Here is a 24,385-nt window from a genome sequence, read left to right as displayed (position 1 = left end):
TCCTGTTGGTCCTGAGATTTATCCAGAACCAGTGTTTGAGTTTCCGGTACAGAGCAAAAGTGAGTTCACTACCACAAAACCTCTAAGAGGATACGATAACCGCAAAGAGGAATGGCCAAAATGCATGCATGGTGAGGACTGTGTAGTGCAGATGATAACCGAGGGAGAGGATGGAGGCATGCATGGTGAGGACTGTACTTACCCCAGGTTACATGTTTCAGTCTTCCGCAGATGAGGATGGTTGCGGGTTCGTTAGGTGGGTGGATCCAGCTCCTATTCATCCACATCAAGAATACATTGAGTACCTGCAGAATCGTATCTTTGATCTAGAAATGAATATTAGTGACAACGGCACGGAAGATGATGACAACAATGTTGCCGTGTCACAGGAGACAATCTGCAGTGATCCATACTGCAATTGTCCGTGTCACAAGAAGGATGGGGATCTGCCACCGCCGCCACCAACAACGGACGCTTACTATGGCGAAGGAGCCACACAATATGCAAGGTGGCCGCACTACTAGGTGTAACCTTTGTTATATTCGAATAAAAGTTGGCTATCTAAAAAACCTACGCCATGCTAGGTTTATGATAGCGTGTTGTCTGTATGCCGCTCGATTTATCCTAGAGGTAGAACGTTCGTATGTTTGTGTATTGTCTTCACTTGTTCAATGATGTTTGCATGTCGGGGAATCATTTCTGACTGATGTGACGCGTCCAGGCCAAAGGACACAGCTGTGTGGAGTGTGCAGTGCTTTTATCATGAATAGACTGGTGCAGTGCTATGCATAGGACGAGATGCTCGCTGCATGTACATCCATGAACCAGTGACAAGACACCTCACTGCATTCTTTTCGGAACATCCGTGAACATAGCCCATGGACCTTCCAAGTTGCTCCATAAATAAGGCCACCAGGCAGACCATGAAACCATACAACAGCACACTGCAAGCACCAAACAACTCAGAAATATCTCTTCCTCAGGATCCACCTATATTCCTTGGAGTAAGCATGGAGCAAATGTACCATAAGGAATCCAGGTGCCTATGTGCTTTTGCGGTTCGTTGTGCAAGCTCATGAAGTCGACAGTCTTGGGAGACGACTTCGGCATGAGGCTCTTCATGTGTGACAACTATGAGTATGATCCACCCAAGCGTTATGGCAACGACCGAGCTAAGGTACTAAAATAAACTATCAGAGCTTCGCAATTGTTGACTAGTTACTGATTACTAACATAATTTAGGGAAAGTCTCCACCGCCTCTATGTGATTTCACGCAGTGGTTAGACACCGAGCAATCTCAGAAAGCTAAGGATCACATTGAACACGAAGTAAGGTGGGCTGCAGAAAGGTGACAATGAATGCTGCGCGAGGAACAGATGGAGGAGAAGCGCAAGAAAGACCAGGAAGATATCCGGAAGAGGATTGCAGAAGTGGAACGTCAGGAGGCGGAGGCACGTGAAGCTGATAGGGAGAAGAAGCGAGAAAGGGCCCGCCATGCTAAGGAAGCAGGGCCCAAGGCTATTAGGAAGGGGAAATATCCCCGGTGCACTCAGTAAAGCACCACCATGTAATCTACGCAATTTAAATTCCCTAAGGCATGGTTACCGTGTTGCACGTGCCACTGTAGTTCGTTGTTTTAATTCCAAGTTCAGAGCAAAGGTATCATGCTTCATTTATCATAGTAGTGCAGACGCAATGACCCGTTGCTATGTTATCGTTATCTTAATGAAATCCATGACTTTATGGCTCCTGCCTAATTTGCCATACAAATTGCACTGGAGGTGCACATGGCTCGGTCGGCCTAATTTAATTGTGCATTGGATTCGAGTATAAAGTAAAGTGACATGGTTGTGGTCGTTTTCGTGTTTGAAGTGAGAGGGCAGACATCTAGAGCAGTGAGTGGTCCTGTCCGTCGTTAAAGTGTGGAGCTCTCGTGACTCCGTTGCTGTTTCAAAAGACAATGCTGGCAGCCCTTTGTGTTGTGTTGTGAAAGGTCAGTAGTGTGGAGCAGGGACTTGTCATTTCCGTGTTTAAAGAGAGAGGGCAGCATTGTTGAGCAGTGATTGGTGTGGAGCGTGCGAGTGCAGAAGTTAGCAGCGGTGAGAGGTCGTGTCCGTGTTTAAAGTACTAGTAGTGAGCGTTGTCGAGCGTGTGAGTGCAGAAGTCAAAAGCAGTGAGAGGTCATGTCCGTGCTTAAAGTGCGATCAGTGAGCGGTGTGGAGTGTGCGAGTGCAAAAGTGTGGAGCACTGTGGAGCAGTGATAGGTCATGTATGTGCTTAAAGTGCTTAAACTGTTGACATGAAACGTCACTGTGCATGCTAAATAATAGACTCTGTTACTCCCTCACTGTTGGAAAGGACGATGCAGGTAGTCCTGCGTGTATAAATGGCGACCATGTGGTTGCCGAGAGCACAGGCTTGCATATTTGCTTCCACATATTTTCAGTTAGCCCAAACAAATAGCTATGAACTCCTCATTCTCAAGGACATCTTTCCGTCGGGAAATGGAGGCTAATTTAGGACCCTCTTCTAAGGATCCCAATAGATGTATTACAGATTGCAAGGTATGGCCGAAAGGTGTAGAGCCACCCGATTGCTATTGCCAGATGCATTGTGTTCCGAACATATCTCGTGATTACGAGACTTTCGGCCAGAGGTATTGGTGTTGCAAGAATATCGAGGAAGTCCAAAAAAGATGTGCAACATCACAATTATAGATTAATTTTTAAATATGTTTGTCTAGTAGTTTTATTTTTTTCAAATAAATTTATTTTTTTCTTGTTTACTAAAGTATGCTGGTGATGAGACGCATATTCATTGGTGTCATTTCCATAAGTGGATTGACACGTGGATAACTCGTCGTGGTCAGCAATATATTTTCCATGAGTGGATTGACACGTGGATAACTCGTCGTGATCAGCAATATATGGAGTGGTCGAAGAAGGTGGATGAAGATGTACGCAAGTGCGAGAGCGAGAAAGCAAAACGGGCGGGACGTGATAAGGGAACTAGCCGTGAATGATGGATGTTGTACTGGTCCATTTCATTCTGATCAATCATTCTGTCAGAATAAGTTATGTTCGTTCCCCACCAATATGTTGCGTGTTTGTTTCGGAAGCCTCTTTTCGCTTCATATGTATTGTTTTTTTCCGTGCTTTTCATGTCTACTCTTGATGTTTCGGAAGCCTCTTTTCGCTTCCTATGTACTCGTGGTGTTATGGAGGTTATTCTGCTTTCTAATAAAATCGTGTATCATCCGGCATTGGAAAACTATCATACTAGTACTTTGAAAAATTACAAAAAAAGCGGTCAACTATTTGCACAATCGGTCACCACATTCAATAATGTTTTTGAATAATTATTGTTTCATCGGCGAACCTTCATACCATAAGATGCGACACTACGCTCCATAGTACGGACCAAACATGACTCTCTCCCAAAAGTCGGCTTGCCCATTGTTACGATGTTCGGACATCGAAATCTTGTTTCAAAATTTCGGATGTCTGAACCAATGTTATTTTCGGACGTCGCACCCTATACAAAAAAAATTTACACCTCTACAAAAAAAATTTACAGCTGAGGCTGCCTATCGCCAATTCAATTGGCGAGATCGCTATCGCAAAATCAATTGGCGATATGTTACTGGGAGGTCCACAGGCCCTCTACAGCACGGCCATAGCCGTCCCAACAAGGCGGTAGCTCTTACCGCCGGAACCGGCGGTAAGTGCTTACCGCCAGTTCAAACGGCGGTATGTTTTGTGGGCCGTGGCCCATGCAACAAACTGCCAATTCATATGGCGGTAACCCATTACCGCCGAGTCAACCGGCGGCTGGGTGACAAATTTGCAAAAAAAATGTAAGTATATATTTTTGATAAATCAGAAAAAAAAATAATATAAAAATAAAAAATTCTGGCTCCCGGCTGGAGTGCTTGCCTTTGTCGTGGGCCGAAGCCACGAGCGCGCCGAGTTGGGCCTTTGGCCGAAGCCGTGAACGCGTCGCAGTCTTCACTTGGGCCGAAGCCCGGCACGCGCCTGCCTTGGCCGTGCCCGACCGAAGCTTGCCCAAGCTGGGCTGGAGCTGACCGGACATCAAGGCCTTGTAGGCGTGGCCGAAGAGACCCAGAATGCCAAAGCACAATGCCACAATCCATCGATGGGAGAAAAACGCACATGCAGGCTTCATTTTGATTTTCGCTTACTTGTTTGCCGAAAACAAAATGTGGTATTGCTGCAGCGAATGGTGAGATGATTTTCGAAGCCCAATTTTATGAGAATACTTGGAAGACTGGTGACGAAGCCCAATTTGCGAAAATCTCGGAGGCTGAAATACCGAAGCCAAATGTGGCTGAACAAGGAACCCATCTACCAAACCATATTATTTATGAACAAGGGCATATGCATATATATTTTTTTACGTGAAATGCACAGCAAAGTGAAAATAGAACACATTGATATCGCATGTAGCTGGTCGAAGAGAGAATTTATGCATAAGCTGTTATCACAACTTGCAAGATATATATGAACGAAGCCAAGAGATAACGGCCTAGTCAGACAATAATTGTCACGTTGCCTGATCGAAGGGAAGCAACATATAAGCACAGACCGAAGATACCTGCCGAAGCTCATTTCATCATCATTTTTTTATATGCCCAATAATATGAGCCGAAGGCCACTGGATGGATGTAACAAGCGAAGGCCAATAATTGTTGACCGAAGCTATTTTCTTGTGATATTTTTCTTGTTGGGGCCGCGAAAATGCCGGAGCCCAATAATTATGAAGTCAAAGAAACCCAATAATCCGGGAGATGCCGAAGCCCATAATCAGCGAAGGCAAAACCAAAAGGGGAGCCGCGCAAAGCCAGAGCCGTGGAAGCCGAAGGGGAGCCGCGCGAAGAAGAAGCCGCGGGAGCCGCGCGAAGCTAGAGCCGCGGGGGCCGCACGAAGACGAAACCCCGCGAAGCGAGCCGTGCAAAGCCGAAGACTCGCGAAGCCGAAGACGAGCCGCGAGCCGAAGACTCGCGAAGCCGAAGCCGCACGAAGCCGAAGACGAGCCGCGCGAAGACAAAGCCACGCGAAACTGAGCCGCGCGAAAACGAAGACGAGCCGCGCGAAGACAAAGCCACGCGAAGCCGAGCCGCGCGAAGACAAAGACGAGCTGCGCGAAGCCGAAGAGTCAGAGCGCGCATGTGTGGTACTCATGGGCTTTATTTTCGAGCCAAACACGTAGTGGGCGCCAAACTGTTGGGGAGAAGACTCCGCCAAGCAGCAGAGACGAAGAAGGCACCGAAGGTGCACCAAACTAGAGCAAGTGAGCTTGCGGACATTTCATCGAACAGGTGGCAGGCACAACTGTTGCAGTCACCATTGCTGAAGCGAACCGGTCCCAAATCACTCCTGCCCACATTCTCCTTCGACGCCATCTACAGATAAAAAAATCCAAGGATTTGAACCGCTCTGAATACCAATTGTTAGCAACCCCTCAGTCCACCATCGTGAACATGCACAGCCAAGCACTGAGAACTTAATCCAATACAATATGAGAAGAACAGAGTTCGGGAAAGGCAGCAAGCAACGAGAAATCGAAGGTAGAACGGAGATAATAGAAGATTCTAGAAGATACTAGAACTTAGCTCCAGATGAGAGAGAGAGAGAGAGAGAGAGAGAGAGAGAGAGAGAGAGAGAGAGAGAGAGGAAGAGAAATAGAGGGAAAATGGTAATCTCGTTCTGAATCTCCCTCCTCTGATGCACCTGTCCTTTTTGTGATGTTGCTGTCCAGTTGTTTGGGCCGTCCCATTAGGGAAGTAGGCAACTCGGTCCATGATGAATCCTAACACTTTGCTTCACAAGGAGGAGGATCGGGACACCATAAAAAGAGCTTGTCATCGTGTTTTGAAGAGACCACCATAGAAATCTTCACGAAGAATGGCCAGCAGTTTTGAACGAACGAACTCCACCAGCGACTTAATTTGACAGTGACAATAATAATGCCATGACATCTTGTCGATCGGCTATTCCCATGGTTTGTTTTGGAGTTTATTGAGCCACTAAGTTAGTTTGGTTCAGACTTAGTGCCTCTTTGGCACGGCTTCTTGGGTAGCTTTGTGACGAAGTCGTGCCAAACAGTCTACTGCAAAACGCTCCAGACGGAAAGCCAATAGAAACCCCGCAAAATGCGGTCTCTACGTTCCAACGCCCACGAGTAGCAAAAAATTGTGGCTTATTTCAGCTCCTCCTCACCCCAACAACTCACTTTCCATTGTGGCGCGACCAGGCAGACACCGATGACAGCGGGACGACAGGAGTGACCGAGGAGGTCATGGCTAGTGTGGGCCCAGACGAGGCAAGCGCAGCCGGGGCACGGCTAGGGGCGGCGCTCTCACATGAGACGGGCACGACTGTGGGTGGCGCGCACGGCCGGCTATTTTTAGAAGAGCCAGAGTCGTGCCAAACGACCTCATGAAAAAAAAACCTACTTTTGCAGAAAAACCAGAGCTAAAACTATATATTTTGAAAAAGCCAGAGTCGTGGCAAACGATCGAGCCTGTCGACTTTGCCGCCAAGCCAAGCAAAATTGCAGCGCAGCAGCCGGTCGCCGGCGGCTGGCCACCCGGCCGGCGATCCGCCTCCAGCTAGCATAAGCGCGCGGCGCCCCCAACGTCCCTCCTGATGGAGCACGTGCTTTACACATGTGTCCATGCCGTTGGCATGAGTCGAAGATGCATGCATGCCATGCGCCGTGGCCCGGGTGGCCAACCGTCCGTCCGTACGTATACCTGCAGACCGTTTACGTTCACATGAACAATACGATACTTATACATACTATATATAGAACGAACGACGCGGCCTATCATCAACGGGGACAGTTAATTGGCTCGGGATTCGACCGCGCGAGCCCCTGCGTGCTATACGTGACGACGACCAAGCAGCCCGGCCAGCTGAAATCGAATCCAACTCAAACTCAAAGTCGGTAATAACGAAACAATGCAACAGTAATATGCATATCCCACGAGTAGTAACCCTAGTTTGCCCTCTCGCCGAGTTGATTTGCCGGCGAAGGAGAGACCTAGCTAGGGTTTCGTGTTTTCGTTTTGTGTAGGTACGTTCTCGATTCGATCGGCCGGCGCGCGGCGGCCTTTCTGATGGAGAAGAGGTTGGAGTGGCAGCGGCAACACATGTGTACATTTGCGCGGCAAGGCTCTCTTCGACGGCAGCGGCTGCGGCATGCGCGCGCATGCGGCGGCGATGACTGGCTTTGGCGACAACGCACGCACTCCGACGGCCGCGATGACGGTGCTTGCATTGCATCATCTCGGTGACATCATCTTCTTGTTATTCTTGGCTTCTTTCTTTTTTCTCGTTTTGTGTTTTACGATCGGCTAAATAATCGTGCGGATGTTTTCTTGTTTTTGTTGTTTGTTTTTCAGGCGTTGATTGCATTGGAACCGGAAGGAGAAGATCGAGATACCGCCGTAGTCGGCCAACCCGGCGCTGCCACCCCCAAGACCACCAGCGCGAAGAACCCGGCGCTGCCTGCTGCTCTGCCTGCTGCTCTGCTGTTGAACCTGAAGGTGCGTCGCCACCTGCAGCATGAGCCGATCATCAGAGGCGGGGTTGCTGATCCTCAGGAGTTGAAGTCCGTGAAGGAGTACTGGAGCACCAGGCGTGGCAACGTGGTGGCCTCCTTTGTTCCCTCGGGAGTGACAGCACCGCCGGCGCAAGCAGGAGCGCCTTTTCCACCTCCCCAAGATGTCACATGCTAAAGAACCCTGCGCAGGCTTTTATCTGACATCTCATTATATATGTATCCGGTCGGCCGACCCGGCTCGCTCGCTCTTCTTTCGGTGCTTCAAATATCAATGGCTGGGCCGGGTTAATTACTTATGTGTGTCATGTATGCATGCGGTGCATCCTTATGCAGATCGAGTACGACCTGGCCAAGGCTCGTTTTGTCTTGGCAAAGATAATTCAAGACCTTGTCCCGGTGACGTAAGCTGAGAAGAAGGGAAAAGGTCAACTCAAACCTGAACTATTATAGCCAACATAATTGAGGACGATGTCATCAGCTCAGACAACCCAATGCCCGAGGAGGTCAGGGACAGGCTGTTGCCCATGATGCGCAATGAGGGGTACAAGCGCCACTACGTCATCCTCAACCACTCCTCGCTTGTGCCCCTTAGAATCGCCTCGACCTGGGCCTATGCATGTATCAGCACTTGTATGACACCATTGAGAAGCTAGACAAGACAAACCATCACTGGATGTTGGATCGGCTAGTGTTCCCCCATGTTCAGCACACGCAGGTGACAGCAAATAGGTAAACTAGCAGTGTTTCGTTCCTAGCTAGCTCTGATAAACTTATTATTCATTCATCCTAGATTCTGTTCATGCACATGCACAACCAGATTGATTAATTATTGCCTGATTGCTTTGCTCGCTAATACTATAATTTATTGCTGATGATTCGCACTACTGGATATGCAGCTATCTCGAGCCGGTTTACTGCAAAACGAACTACCCAACTTACATGTGAAAGGGATGGAAGCGTGTCCAGGCACCGGTTCAACAGGAATGCGTCGGAGCACGCCTTAGAGAACTCTGTCGTCAGCACACAAGCAATGTACACCCGCCCCCAGATTGCCACTATGCTCTATGCTATATTCTCACTCCTCCTCCACTCCTTGATGCGCCAGCAGGACCGCCTGGGGATGATCAGGGAAATCGAGGTGGAGTTGCTGTTCGTGTATAGCCACGATGCATGATCATCCTATAATCACACGCTCTGAGTTGTCGTTCCATCTAGAGGATATGTCTGCCGGTCATTTGTTGTGTTGACCGCCAACGGCTGCAGTTTGTGGCTATAAAATGCTAGCTAGTTTAATTAACGGTTGTTTACCTAACCCTTTGTTATCCCGGGTGGCAGAGCAAACATACGATAGATCACAACTTATACACTGAGTACTTAAAAACTGGAAGACTAACACTTATAAAATACTTGCTTTATTACAATACAATAGTATTACACAAGAGTACACAATACACCCTTTATTTGTGTCTAACCTAGCACTCACCATTCTCACTACTTTCTAGCACCACTCATCTACCATGCTCATGCAATGAATGGCATGGCAAGAGAGGGGGGCTCTATTTATAGGGCAAGAGGGAACCATGAGATTGTGACAAGTGTCCCCGATTCTAGAAAATTTCTAGATATTACAACATTATCTAATTTATTTTATTATCAAATCTAGACTACTTCATGGTAAATATCTTACTCCTGCATAGTGTAGAACATTCTAGAAGGTTGCCTTGCCTTCTTTCAACACTCCCTCTCAAGGAAAACTTCTTTTCAATGTTGTCCTGCAGACCATGCCGAGTGCCTCTCGAAACTTCTCGAACTTTGCTTTGTTGAGACTTTTTGTGAGTATGTCGGCAGTCTGCTCCTCTATCTTGGTAGGCACCATTATGATCTCACCCTCAAGGACCTTTTCTCTTATGTAGTGATAGTGAACTTCTATGTGCTTGATCCTTGCATGAAAGATATGATTTTCTGCCAAACAAATAGAAGATATATTGTCATAGAAAATACTTACTTGGTATTCTATTGGCTGGTGAAGATCCTCCATCAACTGCTTGAGCCAGGTGCTTTCTTGTGCTGCCATTGCTGCTGATCGATACTCTGCTTCAGTACTAGATAATGTCACAGTTGATTGTCTCTTACTGCACCATGATATAGCTCCAGATCCAAGACTAAAGAAGTATCCCGTTGTTGATCGTCGTATGCCACAATCTCCAGCATAGTCGGCATCACAGTATCCAATCACCTGGTAATCATTTGTCTTCTTGTATAGAATACCAAAATTGATTGTGCTTTTAACATACTTGAGGATACGCCTGACTGCATCAAGATGAGGTTTCTTCGGATTGCTCATGTATCGATTAACCACTCCAACCACATATGAAATATCGGGCCGAGTTAATGTAAGATAGATGAAACTCCCGACCAGTTGTCGATACATAGTCACATCCTCCAGATCCTTCCCTTTATCTTCTTGTAGCCTCACATTGGGATCCATAGGAGTAGAAAAAGGTTTGCAGTCAAGCATTTCGTACCATTGTAGAACGTCCTTGGTATATTTCTATTGGCGCAGAAATAGTCCTTTCTTTGTACGCTCCACCTCAAGTCCAAGGAAATGTTTCAACTCTCCAAACTCCTTCATTTGAAATTGTACCGAGAGATTTTCTCTTGTCCTTTGTATTTCCTCATAGAAATCTCTAGTTATTATCAAGTCATCAACGTAGACTAGAACTATCACTAGTCTACTTTCCTTCTCCCTGACAAATAAGCTAGAATCTGATGAAGCGACTTTGACACCACTTTATACGAGAAACTCACCGATCTTCCTGTACCATGCTCGTGGAGGTTGCTTTAATCCATATAGTGCCTTCTTTAATTTGCAAACATACTCGGGGTGAATCTTGCTCTCAAAGCCCTTAGTTGCCCCATATAGATATCTTTATCAAGTTTGCCATGTAGGAATGCATTCTTGACATCCATCTGCCACAACTTCCAAGACTTGCAAGCAGCCAATGCGAGCAAGACTCGAACAGTTGTGATTTTTTACCACTGGGCTAAATGTTTCCTCATAATCCAACCCATACTATTAAGAGAAACATCGAGCCACAAGTCAAGCCTTATACCTTTCAACTGAGCCATCTGGACAAGTCTTTACTTTGTAGACCCATTTGCAAGATATAGGTTTTACTTCATCTGGCTTTGGCACAAAATCCCATGTTTGATTATCATTTAGTGCGTTAATTTCTTCCTCCATCGCCTTATGCCACTGAGGAATTTTTTATGCTTCTTCATATGAAGATGTCTCAATAAGTATAGGTTCACCGACAAAGACAACATTTGCATACATTCCTCCGGTGTCATATGATGTACGCCGGTCTTCCATGGGCTCATGGTTTTCACTGCTGAACCCTCTTTATCTTCACTTAGAGTCTATGCCTCCTCCTCGTCTTCTAAGATTTCTTCTGGAACCTCCTCTTATCCTTTAGAATTAAGTAACTCAACTTTTTCAGGTGACCACCAAGCAAAAATTTCATCAAACACCACATTTCTTGAAGTGTGGCACTTTTCTGTGGTTGGATCGCAGCATCTCCAATCTTTTCTATATGTGGCCCCGTATCAAGAGCCGGACCATGGAAATAAAATTTTGCGTTCACACTATAAAATTTGTCGAATTTGGCTGAAATTTATATATCAAAATTGATTGAAATTTGTTGGAGATGACTAAGTATGACTAACAGTTATTCTGTGTAAAGTAGTGTGTCTAGAATTACACGTGAACCCCATGTAAAGAGTTGGACCCTAGAAATAAAATAGAGTGTTCATACTATAAAATTTTATCGAAATTGATTGAAATTTTATCGAAATTGATTGAAATTTTTTGAGGTGACTCAATATGACTGGCAGCTACTCTGTGCAAAATAGCATGGCAAGACCTACACTATAAATTTTTTTGGGAACAGATTCTTATTGGGTTGTAATTATAGTTTGACTAATAGTCTACTACATTATAAGATGAAATGTTTGTGGTTGGTTGGTGTGTGGTGGTGGTGATTTTGAGTGGACTGGATAATATTAATTTTTCTTATAAGAATGAATTGGCGTAGGTATAGTTTAGTTTCGAGGCTATTTGGAAAGCTACCTGGATGCCGATCGTCGGCTCGTCGCATCTTTGTTTTCGGAGGCCGCGGAATCGGAAAATCAAGGCGTTTAGACTCCATTGGGGGGTAACTAGGTAAGGATGAACCCGGAGTGAAAATCCTTGTGGAGTTGTGGTAAACCATCCACGTGGTTTGAATTTTCGATTTAGCATTGGTGCTTTTCACTAGCTATGCTTTTAGTAGTAAAGAATGCTCGTCGACAGCAATAATGAATATACAGTGACTTTGTCAAACTTCTACCGAGCTGGTCTCTCAAATATGCTCATATGGAGTAGGACGAGTATACTCCCGTATGTGTAAACATTTTTCATTTACCTATATTAAAAAATGTAAGATATTTACTTGTTTATATTTACTGCTGTGAATGAGAAATCTTCAAGTTTTTTCTTAAAAAAATGAACCCGCCAGGAATCGGGAAAGAAAAGTTGGAATTTCAATTTGTTACTTAGTTGAAAATTTATATATGCTAAAATATTGCCAATCCAGATTACAGAGCTTGTTTTCCCAAAAAAAAAAAAGATTACAGTGCTTCTTGTATTGTTAAAGCACCCGTGAGTGCAGGGGGTGCAGGTATAACATTTCACCCCGCGAGTTAGTCAAGGGAGGTCGTTGTTAAAACTCTATTCGGCTGGCTGTAGCTGATAGGTGATGTTGATTTGTTGTAAGTGAAAAATATTGCTGGCTAGCTGGTGGCTGGTGCTGATTTGATGTGAAAGAAAAGCACTACTGGCTGGAGCTAAACACAACATTTTTCTTTTATTTTACGTTGTGGAACTTTGGTAGTTGCATTGGAAACCTTGCACAAGAGGAGGAGCATGTCTTTGCGCGCTTATCTCACAGGCAAATTGAACAAGGAACCTCCAACAGAAAGCTTGGTTGCAACAAGTCAAAATCCCCCTCAATCGCCTGCAAACTCTTCTACTCCATTGTGGAAGAGATTAACCAAAGGTCTCCTGCAATAAACTCTCCTAATCCCCTTGTGGAGGAGATTACCAAAGAAGCCCTGATGGATGATATCACATTCCAACCTGAAACATTATTATTGTAATAAAATCTTGCAGTTCACATTACCCTTGCAGGCGAAGGCGATGCAGCAGCCACGGTCCTCACTTCACTCGGTGTGGCTCTTGCCGTCCGTGCATGGTGCTAGGTCGCCGCAGTCGAACCACATAGCGTCGGCGAGCCTGGGGAACACGAACGGGTAGAACACCCAGTCCCGGAACATCTTCACCAGCCACCCGCGCACACCGCGGACGTTGGTCCCGCCCTGCTGGACCCACCCCGACAGGAAGGCCCCGGCGACGAGCCAGGCGGCTCGCCACCGCCGCTGCGCCGCGTACGCCGCCACGCCCTCGGCCGGCGTGCCCGCGCGCGCCAGCTCGCGGGCGAGCACGACCGCGTCCTCCAGCGCGGAGCACCCGCCCTGCGCCATGTCGGGCGTCATCGGGTGGAACGCGTCGCCGGCCACCGTCACGGCCCCGCGCGCCGCCGCGCAGGTGAGGAGGGACGCCGGGTTCCGGTACAGGAGCGGCGCCCACGAGAGGTTGCCGTGGTCGGAGCGGCGCACCACGTCCAGGTACTCCGCGGGCATGTGGCCGGCCAGGTTCTCGGTGACCTCGCGCAGGGTCTTCGCCGGGTCCCCGGTGGCTTCTTTCTCTGCAGATACAGATGCGGCGGCGGTGTTGAGCTCCGGAGCACAGGATGCATCTGGCTGGAAGAGGAGGACTTGGCTTGCCTGCGGGGACGGTGTCGTTGACGAGGAACCAGTAGACGTCGGTGTCGCTGATGGGCACCATGCCCGCCCTGAGGCCCTGCGAGAGGAACTGCCGGAGCTCCCGCTTGATGCTGTGGCCGTCGGGGAAGATGGAGAGCCCACGGACGCAGGACCGGCCCGAGCTCGCCGGCTCCGGGAGGCCCAGCCACCGCGCCACCACCGAGTGCACGCCGTCGCACCCGATCAGAACCTGACAGCACCAACCATGCTCCATGCAAATACTGCAACCGCTAGAATAATGTGTCGGCGACTCGGCGTACCTTGGCTCGGATCACCGTGCCGTCGTCCAACCGCAGGACGGCGGTCTCCGACGAGTCGCCGGCTGCGCGTTCGGTGCCGATGGAGACGAGCTTGGACGAGAAGCGGACGGTGCCCGGCGGCAGCTCCTCCGCGAGCGCCTCCAGCAGCGCCTTCCTGCCCACCGCCCTCACTCTGACTTCCTCACCCCTTTTTAATTTTTTTTCCAGTTCAGGCAAACAATCAGGCGGATCAGTCAGGGTTACTGTTTCAAGACCAAATCACACAAAATCCTACGAAATTTCTTCAGCTGGATAAACTCACTTGTTCTTGGTCCCGGCAAAGCGGAACACCTGCGTGGCTCCGCTCTCAAGGTTGGTCACCTCGGACCTGCGCGCAGCGAAGACGAATCCAGCGCATGAGCCGAGCGAGAACATGGCGAATCGAGCTAGAGCTTGTTCAGCTGGGCACGCGCGCACGTTTCGTAGGCGTCGTAGCGGGAGGTGAGCTTGTGCGCGACGCCGAGCGCGCGGAGCGCGAACCAGCCGTTGGGGAAGATGGTGAGCGCGGCGCCCGTGGCGCGCAGCCCCGCGTGGCGCTCCAGCACCAGCACGCCGCCGGGGCCGCGCGCCACGCCCGCCCGACGGAGCGCCAGCGCCGTGGCAAGCCCCGCGATGCCGCCGCCCACGATCACGGCCTCCGCCTCCACGTCCTTCTTCGCGGCCGCCGCCGCCGCCGCCGCATCGTAGCCACCGCCGGCCATCTATTGTTGTCCGGCTGGCTCGCTAGCTCGTGGAGAGGATCAGGCAGGCGGGCAATTATGGATCACCACGGCGGATGGCAGGCGCACCGATGCGCGTGCCAGATCGTGGCGCACGGCGGCAAGTGGAGGGTGAACAACAAGTGACAAGAGGGACTGGAAAGGACTGATCGCCAGTGACCGCTTGGCGTAAACTAGTGACAAAAGAGGGATTGTTTGCTGCGAGTGCGTCCATGAGCTCGTGGTTCCGTTCTTGGCTGTTTCTGTTTTTTTTTTCTCCTGGATGTCGTCTACTGGATTTTTCCTGCTTCAAAGGACAAACGCCAGAAATAGACGCAGAAACCATGACGTGCGTGCGTGTGAGCAAATTGGGCTGAATGCCTGAATCTGTGCTTGGGCCATGTGATATGCAAAGGTTCTGTGGAGCTAGCCCACCCACGACTTCGGTTCCGCCAGCCTAGGCTATTGTTGGGCTCGGCCCAGGAATATTACTATGTGACGAACACAACAGACATTGGGCAGGCACCAGGCACCAGGCGCTTTTTTTCATTTTTATATTTTAAAAAATCAAAATTTAAAAAATATATATCGAATAGGAAAATTTTCAAAAATGGGTGCATGTCGTCCATCAAGTGGACGACAGGACCTAAATATAAAAAAATTACATTTAGGTCCTGGCGCCTGGGGCGCATTAAACAGTAAACTTATAAAATTGATATAAAATCGTAGAAAAATCAAAAAAATACAAACTCAACTGTTATGGATTCTATGAAACAAGATCTACAACTTTTGTTACATAAAGTTTTTCATTTGATCAATGTATCTTGCTCTATTTTAAATACTATTTTAATGCACTTTTATTTAAATTTCAAGATCCATCCTTTGGATGCATGTCATCTTTGGACAGAGTGTTGCATATGGTGAGAGTAGTCTTGTACAAAATTGGTAGGCCCAGAAAATATTTCTAAAAAAAGTTTTTAAATTAGATCTTACAATATGTCTAGTTTAAATGGGTTATTTATCCATGCTGCTATTCTGAGTATTAGAAGCCATAAATTTTACAGTACCATTATTTTATTTCCTAAGAGCTATAAAAAAAGTTGGGTTTATTGTCTACAGAACACCACCAAAATGTGATTTTGTGGGCAGCACATCCCACTCTTCAAATTAGTTTGGAACACACCGTGAAAACACAATTTTGTATGCAGCACATCCTTCCTATTAAAAATTATATTTTCTAACTGGATAGGAGAGAGCGAACTGTGAAAGGACTAAAGTGCCCTTGGTGCGGCCTGTCGTCTCCCTCGCGCGCGCCTGCTCCGCTCCGCTCCGGTGCTGCCCTGCTGTGCGCCGTGGTCCGGCCGCCGCTCCGTCCGCTGCGCCGCCGGGCGAGGCCGGAGGAGAGAGGGAGAGAGGGGGGCCGCGAGCGAGGAGGATGGAGGGGAGCCGCGCCGGAGCCAAGCATGACGGCCGCGAGGAAGGAGGAGGCCGGCCAAGCACCCAAATCGGAGGAGGCCGTCAAGCTCGTCTGCCGCCCTCGTCAAGCTCGTCCACCGCGGCTCCTCCACCGCCGGTCGGCCGCCCTCGTCAAGCTCGTCCGCCGCCGGGAGGGAGCTCGTCCGCGCGCTCGAGGCCGGCGAGCCCGAGGCCGGAGAGCTCGAGGCCGGCGCGCCCGATGCCTCGCGAACGCGCCAAGGTCCCGCGCGGATCCGGCCAGAGAGGGCTCCACCGCCGCGGGAGGCCTCCTCCGCCGGGTTGCACTGCGGGAGCCCCGCCGCGGCCTCGCGGATGCCGACGGAGGGAGCCCCACCGTGGCCTCGCGCGCGCCGGCGGAGGGAGCCGCGCCACGCCGGCCCGCGTGGCCGGAGCACATGGCGGCCTGGTCGAGCTCGACGAGGGAGCAGGACGCGGCGGCGGAGGAGGAGGAGTACGCGGCGTCGGGGGAGTAGGCGGCGGCGGCGTAGGAGTGGCGGCCTGGTCAAGCCCGCGCCGTGGCACTTTAGTCCTTTCACAGTTCGCTCTCTTCCGCTCTCTTCTATCCCGTTAGAAAATATAATTTTTAATAGGAAGGATGTGCTGCATACAAATTTATGTTTTCACGGTGTGTTCCAAGCTAATTTGAAGAGTGGGATGTGCTGCCCACAAAACCACGTTTTGGTGGTGTTCTGTAGACAAAAAACCCAAAAAAGTTTGGTAAATTTTAGATAAGCACAACTAGACTAAATGAATTATTTCAGATTTTTCTAGGCACAAAAACTATTTTTCTTGATTTAGATACATTGATCAAATGAAAAACTTTATGTAACAAAAGTTGTAGATATTATTTCATAGAATCTAGAACAGTTGAGTTTGTATTTTTCAGATTTTATATCGATTTTACAAGTTCACTGTTTAATGCGCCCTGGGCGCCAGGACCTAAATGTAAATTTTTTTACATTTAGGTCATGTCGCCCACTACAGGCACCCTGTCACCCGTTAGGGGGGCGACAGGCACCCATTTTTGAAAATTTCTCTATTCGACCTATATTTTTGAAATTTTGTTTTTTTTAAATATAAAAATGAAAAAAAGGCAGGCACCAGGGACTTTTGATTGGGCTACTTACTGTGTGGGTCATGGGCCGTGGCAGCGAGAGTTGCTGGGCCGAGCAAGTGATGGAGCCAAACCGTATAAAAGGAGAGCAGAGGATATCGATGAAAATATTCAGAATACAATTCTTTAGTAAACATCGGTCTAAACTTTAGTCCTCCTAGTTTAATCCATTCAAATACTGTTTGGCTCCTAAAATGGGCCTGGCTAGGCCAGCTCAAGTCTAGATGTGGGTGTGCATTTGACCTCTTTTAGTTTTCCGCATGAGTTAAACAGGCCTGGCTTTGCGGCTTATCTTGGGTGAATGAGTTCATCTTCTACGGCATGCGGTTAGTTTGCCCTAGTCTTCTTCCTTCGCACCACCCCCATCGCCTTGAAATCAAGGGGTGAGCTCCACGTCGGCCATGGGCGTGCGAGTGCGAGCGGGCAGGCAGGCAAGCTGTGGCTCCGCGGACTGCGAGCCGACTCCGGCTACGGCTAGCTGTGTGGCGGCATGTAGAGTTCGATATGAGAGAGCGTGTCGTGAGTAGGGTTTACAAAACCGGTGGGAACCGGTCCGGTTCCGGTTTGGGCCGGTACCAAACCGGCCCAAATTCAAAATTCAAATTTGAATTTAAAAAAAAATGAAAAATTTCTAAAAAATTCCTAAAATACTTCAAGGTGCGACGAATCTAATGGTGTCAAATTTTCTCAAAAATTCGTTCGCTTAACATACTTTTCGGGCATTTAAAGTTAAACCAAAAAAAAATAGGAAAAAAAATGAGACGGCCCATTAAGGCCACTTGGTAAACCAGTCAAACCGGCCGGTATACCGTTCCAAACCAGTTACACATGCGATTTTAAATTTGGATTTGAATTCAAACTGGTCAAACCGGCCGGTATACCGATACGAACCGGTTGAACTGAGTTTTTTGAATTCAAATTTGAATTCGACCGGTACCGACCGGTTTCCGGCCAAATCGGACCGGTATACCAGTACCGGACCCCGGCGGTTTGGCCGGTCCGGTCGGTAAATGGAACCCTGGTCGTGAGACAGACTTGGAGAGATGATGCATAATGGATCCTGGCTTCGTGTAAAGGCTCGGTCTTCCGCTTCTAACAAAGCCGGACTAAAATCCTCCTCCTTGACCGGTCTCAATAGGTTTCATTGTTTTGTGGTGGATTTTATAAAATTAAATATTAGCAATTTTATTGACATGGCAAGAAAGGAGAAGAATAGAGGTTCATAGGATGTAAGGAGAGTTTCATCACTATAAAACTCATTTATCACAATTACCTAGTTTTCAATCTAGATAAATGTGCCATGAAACTGTGCATTAAAACTGGCTATGAGTTAGTGGAGCAAGCAAACAAATGTAATATGAATTCATCTCTACTAGATCTCTTCCTCCATGTTATCTTCTACTTCCTCCATTTCAAATTATCAGTTGTTTTGACTTTTGATGGATCTCTGATACTTTTCTTCATTGTCTTATCCTGAACTCTGACTCTTCTCATACTGTATTAGGTCAAGTTATGGGTGTCTGGCTTGTCACGTTCGTGGTGGTGGATTGAGTGGTTGCCAACAATGGACTAATGGTAACACAATTTGCAAGCTGCTAGAATCGAACGATCCCTCCTCTATCTCCCTGTAACTGTAACCAACCTGCTAGCTAAAACGAAGACGGGCGATGCGGGTTCACGAAAAGGGATTGTGTGACCGCACCGCCATTTCTCGCGGCGCAAGGTTGCTGCCGCTCCCCATGGTTTGACTCGCCACGGCGCCCATGCCGCGAGCGCACGTGCCCCGGTGGCCGCGCCGGCGCCGCCCATCGATGCCACAATCATCGGGCCCGAAAAGGCACCCCGAGTCCCGCGAAGTCTCGCTCCGGCCTCCGCGCCCGACAACGCCATCCGGGCCGGCACGCCCACACGCCGCCGCTCGAGCACACCTCTCCGCCACCATGCTCGCGAAAGGCCGCAAAGAATAGTGGAACTGCGACTCCCGATTCACACGCAGATTAGCGGATTAGTGCGGCTAATCAGCTGCTAATGGAGCGCTGCTAGGAGTGGATGGTACCAGGCTACTCTAGCAGCAACCCATCCGGCTTTGGTGAGCGAACGGCGATTCCTCGCCGCCGGCGCCCGGCCCGAGAAAAGTGGCGAAAGGCGCCCGCTTTGCCGCAGCCTTTCCTGGGCACCCGCCACCAGCACTCCATTAGCAGCACAGCACTGACCACTTCGCTTTCCACGCTGCGCTGGTGCACCCGCCTGCAGCGACCGGGCAGCGGGCAGGCACTGCACCGCTCACGGACTCGACCAACGGTCTCGAACGAACACCAGACCACCAGTGACCGGTCCACCACCAAATAGTGTAGCGCCAGAAGCTCGCCCTGCCAGCATTGCTCGCGGCACAGCCGGGACTCGGGAGGCGTCGCGCGGCACGAGCAGGCGCAGGCGGGGCAATGGCAGGGGGCTCGCGGCCGGGCGAGGCGCGGCCCCAACGCCAGCGCGCGCTCCTTGTCGCGCTGGTGGCGCTCTGCTCCCTCCTCGCGCGGCCGCAGCCGTCGTGGGCGTTCTTCCTCGGCGCGGTGAGTTCCATCCACCGCACTGCCATCACGGCATTCTTTGGTTCAGCGAGCTTCCTTTCCAGCAGCAGCCCCGCGGCGGCCGCGAGCGCGAGGAGAAGGTGCCCATGACCGTGGTCGTCCCGGACCTCTCGCCGCTCCCGGCGCCGCTGGGCCCCGCGCCCGCGCCGGTGCCCGGCTCGGACGGCGGCGACGAGGACGGCACGCCGAGGCTGCCGTCCGAGCCGCGGAGCCCGCGGGGCGCGTCCTCGTCGGGCGGCCGCAGCGCGGCCGCGCGGGCGCCGGCCGGGGCGGCAGCCAGCGCCGACTTCATCAGCAGCAGCCCCGCCGTGCCGCTCCCCACCGGCGTCACCGACTCCGCCACCGTCCTGCCCATGCCCACCCCTGGGCAGTAACGCCGGGTAGCTGACTGCTCGCCATTTCCCTGCTTTTGTTGCATCGCATCCATCCTTCTTAACTATACTCTGTTCTCTAGCAGGACAGTAATTTGTGAAACATTTACGGCTTCCGGTTACTTTAGTTTCTACCTTTCCTCCATCTTTTCTCACATCTTTGCAAGCTTTGCTTTCCCATTGCTTTGCATCTACCGAGCCTTTCCCTTTCCTGCTGCGCCTTGCTCTGACTTCTTCTTTTCCTCCATTGCAGGACGACGTGGGCGGTGCAGCTCGCCGTTCGTCTTCTCATGATGCTGTCTTTCAGGGCTCTGTGGTGGTAGACTGGTCCAGTAATCACTAGTGCTTTCTCTCTGTAACCTGCTCCAAGATTCCTGGAATGCCATCTAGCAATTCTCATCCGTAATTGCTCATTTCCGAATTCATGGCATGCGTCGATGAGCACTCCCTCTACCTTAATGCGAAACGGAGCCGCACCAGTTCTCTGACTCTCCTGATTCTACTGTATTTCATCTTCACCGGCTGCAGCAGCAACATGAACTGATCCGTAACTGTTCAAAAAACATGAACTGATCCTCTAATAATATTCGACTGCTAGCATGGATAACTTCCACGTGTATAATGTCATGAATCCCATAAAATAAACTGCAGAAAAAAAATGCACCATTGTCTTGCCGGTCTTGCATTCATATTCATATGGAAGTGGAGAAAATTAGGTACCTCAAATTTGAATCCTGGTCAATATTTGAAGAAACGTCTTCGACTGAGCAGAACACGGTGAGGCCTGTTTAGCGGGACTGCCAGATTAACTTCCATGGTGATTTTCAGAGGAGCTCTGCCAAACGAACTTTGCAAGGAGCTTCTCTTCATTCACTTCCTACTCAATCATCGATTTAGCATATTAATTCAGACATGCGGCTGTAAATTAGAATACCTCAGAAAAGAGAGAAAAAAAAGGAACTCCAACTCAATTACCTTAAAAACTTTATTTATCTCTGTCACCTAAAAATATTAGTTGCACCCGAATCACTCAAAAATAACAAGATAAATATTGTCGTCATCCATGCCGTACACGATGCATCTGCATGCAGCCCCCTGAAGTACAGAGTGACGTGAGTCTATTGTCTTCACGCTATAACTTGCAGCAAAGTTTAGGTTCTGTTTAGTTTTTTACATGTAAACGCAAAAAAGCCGTAAACGCATTAAAGTGAAACAGAATCTTACTAATTTGAAGCACTAAATGAAGTCTATTTATAAATTTTTTGTATGGATGGACTGTAAATCGCGAGATGAATCTAATGAGCCTACTTAATCTATGATTTGCAACAGTGATGCTACAGTAACCATCCGCTAATTATTGATTAAATATGGATTAATTAGCATCATTAGATTCGTCTCGCGATTTACAACCCATCTATGCAAAAAGTTTTACAAATAGACTTCATTTAATACTTTAAATGCCCTGTTTACATCTTTACACATTTTTACAAAATGAAATAAACACACCCTTACTTGCTCTGCAACTACCAACGGTCGGTTCTCAAGGTTGTCATCATGGTTATGCCAAAAAAAAAAAGTAAAGTGCGCTACCGGTCCCTAAACTTGTTCGACTGTGTCATTCCGGTCTCTAAACTCATAAATCGATCGTTTAGGTCCTCAAACTTAGTTGGCTGTGTCATTCCGATCCTTAAATTTATAAACCATCTGTTTAGATCCTCAAACTTGTCCAATCGTATCATCCCAGTCCCTAAATTTGATTTTGAGTCTCATCTAAGTCCAAACCGGACGATCTAAAATCTCTATATCAAAAAATAATTTATAACTTTTTCATATGAACTTGAATGAAGACAAACTTTATATCAAAATTATATTTCTCGACGCGATCTACAACTTTGCAGTTGAAAAGTTTTTGAATTAAAATTGTTCAAAGTTCCAAAATTTAATTTTAAATTTTAAATTTCAAAATCTTTAAACTTACAACAATATTTTGAGACCCTAAACAGTTTTAATTCAAAAATATTTCAACTACAAAATTGTAGATTACGTCGAGGGCTACCATTTTGATATAAAGTTTATCTTCATTCAAATTCATATGAAAAAGTTATGAATTACTTTTGATATATAAATTTTAAATCGCCTTGTTTTGATCCATATGAGACTCAAAATCAAGTTTAAGGACCGGAATGACATGATTGAACAAATTTGAGGACGTAATCGTTTGATTTTCTAGTTTAGGGACCGGAATGACATAGTGGAACAAGTTTATGGACCGAGATGATATAGACAGACAAGTTTGAGGACCTGAACGGTCGATTTGTGAGTTTAGGGACCGGGATGACACAACGACACAAGTATAGGGATCGGTAATGGACTTTACTCGGAAAAGGTTACTCGGAAAAGGTTGTCTCTTGTCACCGGGAACCTTGTAAGCATCAGCAACTCTTGTTGCTATCGGCAGCGATCGACAGCGTCCTAGGACAACTTCACCGAAGCCCTTAATCAAAGATGGAGCAAGAACAAGTTAGAACACAAATGCAAAGGCCAAGCACAAAGGCATCTCTCTCTGCATCTTTTGCACCATCCCATACGCATTGTTGGAGCCAGAATACTATAAAGAGCTGCATGCTCCGTACAATTTCCTTACTAAGAGCTTCAGGGGCAGAGTGCAGAGTGTCGACAGGGTGAGCAAGGGATGGAGGCATGGAGTCCGAGCTCCGAGACTGTCGAAGATCAGGGTTCGAAGAACACGAAAGATCAGAGTACAAAGATAGCGAAAGATGTCACCGAAGTGCGTGAACCAACTGATCTGCAAACATGCGAGCCTTTTCTTCTCCGATGATGAACTAACCTAGTCTGAAATTTTGTTTTGCTGCAACGGCAGTTGATCGGTCACACCCCGCTGGTGTACCTGAACAAGGTGGTAGCTGGGTGCGAGGCGCGTATTGCTGCCAAGCTTGAGATCATGGCGCCCTGCTCCAGTGTCAAGGACAGGTATACGATCAAGAATCGAGTGCCAGCTTTACTCGGAAACAATCTTGCCATCTGATCACCTGTGATGCTTCTCAGGATTGGTTACAGCATGATCGCCGATGCGGAGGAGAAGGGCCTGATCACTCCTGGAAAGGTGAGGGAGATCGACGACGAGCCATTGCAACTTCTTGGTCGCGAGCATGCTTCCTCGAGAGAGCTGAGCTGACACCAATGCTCCTTCGATCTGCAGAGCGTTCTGATCGAGCCGACGGGCGGGAACACGGGCATCGGGCTGGCGTTCATGGCGGCGGCCAAGGGGTACAGGCTGATCGTGGCGATGCCGTCGTCGGTGAGCACGGAGCGGCGGGCCGTGCTGAGGGCTTTCGGCGCGGAGGTGGTGCTCACCGACCCGCTGCTGACCATGGACGGCGTGGTGCGCAAGGCCGAGGAGATCGCGGCGCGGACGCCCGGCTCCTTCGTCCTCCAGCAGTTCGCCAACCCCGCGAACCCCAAGGTCCACTACGAGACCACAGGGCCGGAGATCTGGAGCGCCACGGCGGGCAAGGTGGACATCCTCGTCGCCGGGATAGGAACCGGCGGCACGGTCACCGGCGCCGGGAGGTACCTCAAGGAGAAGAACCCTGCCATCAAGGTGACCTGGCTACAATCTGACAGCCTAGAATTATAATGTGATATTCCGAGATGAATTCAATGGATTCATTTGATTGCATCTTGAAGATCTGTGGCGTGGAGCCGTCGGAGAGCGCGGTGCTGTCCGGGGGGAAACCCGGTGAGACGCCGTAGCTTCTTCTGGATCAGCCCTGCTATCTGTCTCATCCATCCTCGATGCTGATGCTGCGTTCTTTCTACAAGCTCAGGTCCGCACAAGATTCAGGGCCTCGGCGCCGGCTTTGTTCCCGGCGTGCTCGACGTCGGCCTCCTGAACGAGGTCTTCCAGGTCTCCAACGAGGAAGCCGCCGGCATGGCGAAGCAGATCGCCTTGAACGAAGGGCTACTGGTGAGCTACCTACCCTATCGACCGATCAGCTCTGCTCCTAACTCTGCACCTGCTGACGGGCGTACTTCTTTCAGGTCGGGATATCGTCGGGCGCGACCGCCGCCGCCGCCGTCCGGGTCGCCAGGAGGGCCGAGAACAGGGGCAAGCTCATCGTCGTAAGCCCCCTGCCGGCGCCATAGCGCAATGTGGTCAGCTGCTACCACAGTGCTTATTAAACCCAACTTGTTCTTCGTTGGTGGTTGCAGGCGATCTTCGCGAGCTTCGGCGAGCGGTACCTGTCGTCGTTCATGTACGAGTCCCTCAAGAACGAGGCTGAAAGCATGGCCTTCGAGCCGTGAGAGCTC

At 49.1% G+C, this 24,385-nt stretch overlaps 3 protein-coding genes across 3 annotated transcripts; 2 read left to right on the top strand and 1 right to left on the bottom strand.

Moving 5' to 3' along the window:
* Positions 1 to 12,467: 12,467 nt before the first annotated feature.
* LOC120682911 (monooxygenase 2-like) lies at positions 12,468 to 14,699 on the bottom strand. Its single transcript, XM_039964929.1, has 5 exons — positions 14,227 to 14,699; positions 14,072 to 14,137; positions 13,771 to 13,957; positions 13,472 to 13,700; positions 12,468 to 13,392 (listed from the first exon to the last, which is right to left on the bottom strand). The coding sequence occupies exons 1-5, from the start codon at positions 14,508 to 14,510 to the stop codon at positions 12,848 to 12,850; spliced, it is 1,311 nt and encodes a 436-aa protein (XP_039820863.1). The 5' UTR covers positions 14,511 to 14,699; the 3' UTR covers positions 12,468 to 12,847.
* A 4,839-nt stretch (positions 14,700 to 19,538) lies between these two features.
* Positions 19,539 to 20,726, top strand: LOC120681113. The gene is made up of 3 exons (XM_039962649.1): positions 19,539 to 19,685; positions 19,730 to 20,062; positions 20,307 to 20,726. Exons 1-2 carry the CDS (start codon positions 19,539 to 19,541, stop codon positions 20,054 to 20,056), a joined length of 474 nt encoding a protein of 157 aa, XP_039818583.1. The 3' UTR covers positions 20,057 to 20,062; positions 20,307 to 20,726.
* A 2,082-nt stretch (positions 20,727 to 22,808) lies between these two features.
* On the top strand, positions 22,809 to 24,379 carry LOC120682644 (cysteine synthase-like). The gene is made up of 8 exons (XM_039964625.1): positions 22,809 to 22,841; positions 22,935 to 23,044; positions 23,120 to 23,177; positions 23,274 to 23,675; positions 23,762 to 23,813; positions 23,902 to 24,041; positions 24,116 to 24,196; positions 24,287 to 24,379. The coding sequence occupies exons 2-8, from the start codon at positions 23,016 to 23,018 to the stop codon at positions 24,377 to 24,379; spliced, it is 855 nt and encodes a 284-aa protein (XP_039820559.1). The 5' UTR covers positions 22,809 to 22,841; positions 22,935 to 23,015.
* The last annotated feature ends 6 nt before the right edge of the window (positions 24,380 to 24,385 follow it).

This window comes from Panicum virgatum, chromosome 7N (genome assembly GCF_016808335.1).
Source record: "Panicum virgatum strain AP13 chromosome 7N, P.virgatum_v5, whole genome shotgun sequence".
Classification (NCBI taxonomy): domain Eukaryota; kingdom Viridiplantae; phylum Streptophyta; class Magnoliopsida; order Poales; family Poaceae; genus Panicum; species Panicum virgatum.
The sequence above is the reverse complement of the archived record's forward strand: the minus strand, read 5'-3'. Positions and strand labels throughout refer to the sequence as shown.

Bases quoted from the DNA above. Each gene is read 5' to 3' on its own strand.
- LOC120682911 (XM_039964929.1), bottom strand. From the start codon at position 14,510: ATGGCCGGCGGTGGCTACGATGCGGCGGCGGCGGCGGCGGCCGCGAAG. The intron at 14,138-14,226 runs GTGCGCGCGTGC...CGCTGCGCGCAG, and splicing joins CGCTACGACGCCTACGAAAC to GTCCGAGGTGACCAACCTTG. The intron at 13,393-13,471 runs GCAAGCCAAGTC...CTGTATCTGCAG, and splicing joins CAACGACACCGTCCCCGCAG to AGAAAGAAGCCACCGGGGAC.
- LOC120681113 (XM_039962649.1), top strand. From the start codon at position 19,539: ATGGCAGGGGGCTCGCGGCCGGGCGAGGCGCGGCCCCAACGCCAGCGC. The intron at 19,686-19,729 runs GCCATCACGGCA...CCTTTCCAGCAG, and splicing joins TGAGTTCCATCCACCGCACT to CAGCCCCGCGGCGGCCGCGA.
- LOC120682644 (XM_039964625.1), top strand. From the start codon at position 23,016: ATGGCGCCCTGCTCCAGTGTCAAGGACAG. The intron at 23,178-23,273 runs GTGAGGGAGATC...TTCGATCTGCAG, and splicing joins GCCTGATCACTCCTGGAAAG to AGCGTTCTGATCGAGCCGAC. The intron at 23,814-23,901 runs GTGAGACGCCGT...CTACAAGCTCAG, and splicing joins GCTGTCCGGGGGGAAACCCG to GTCCGCACAAGATTCAGGGC.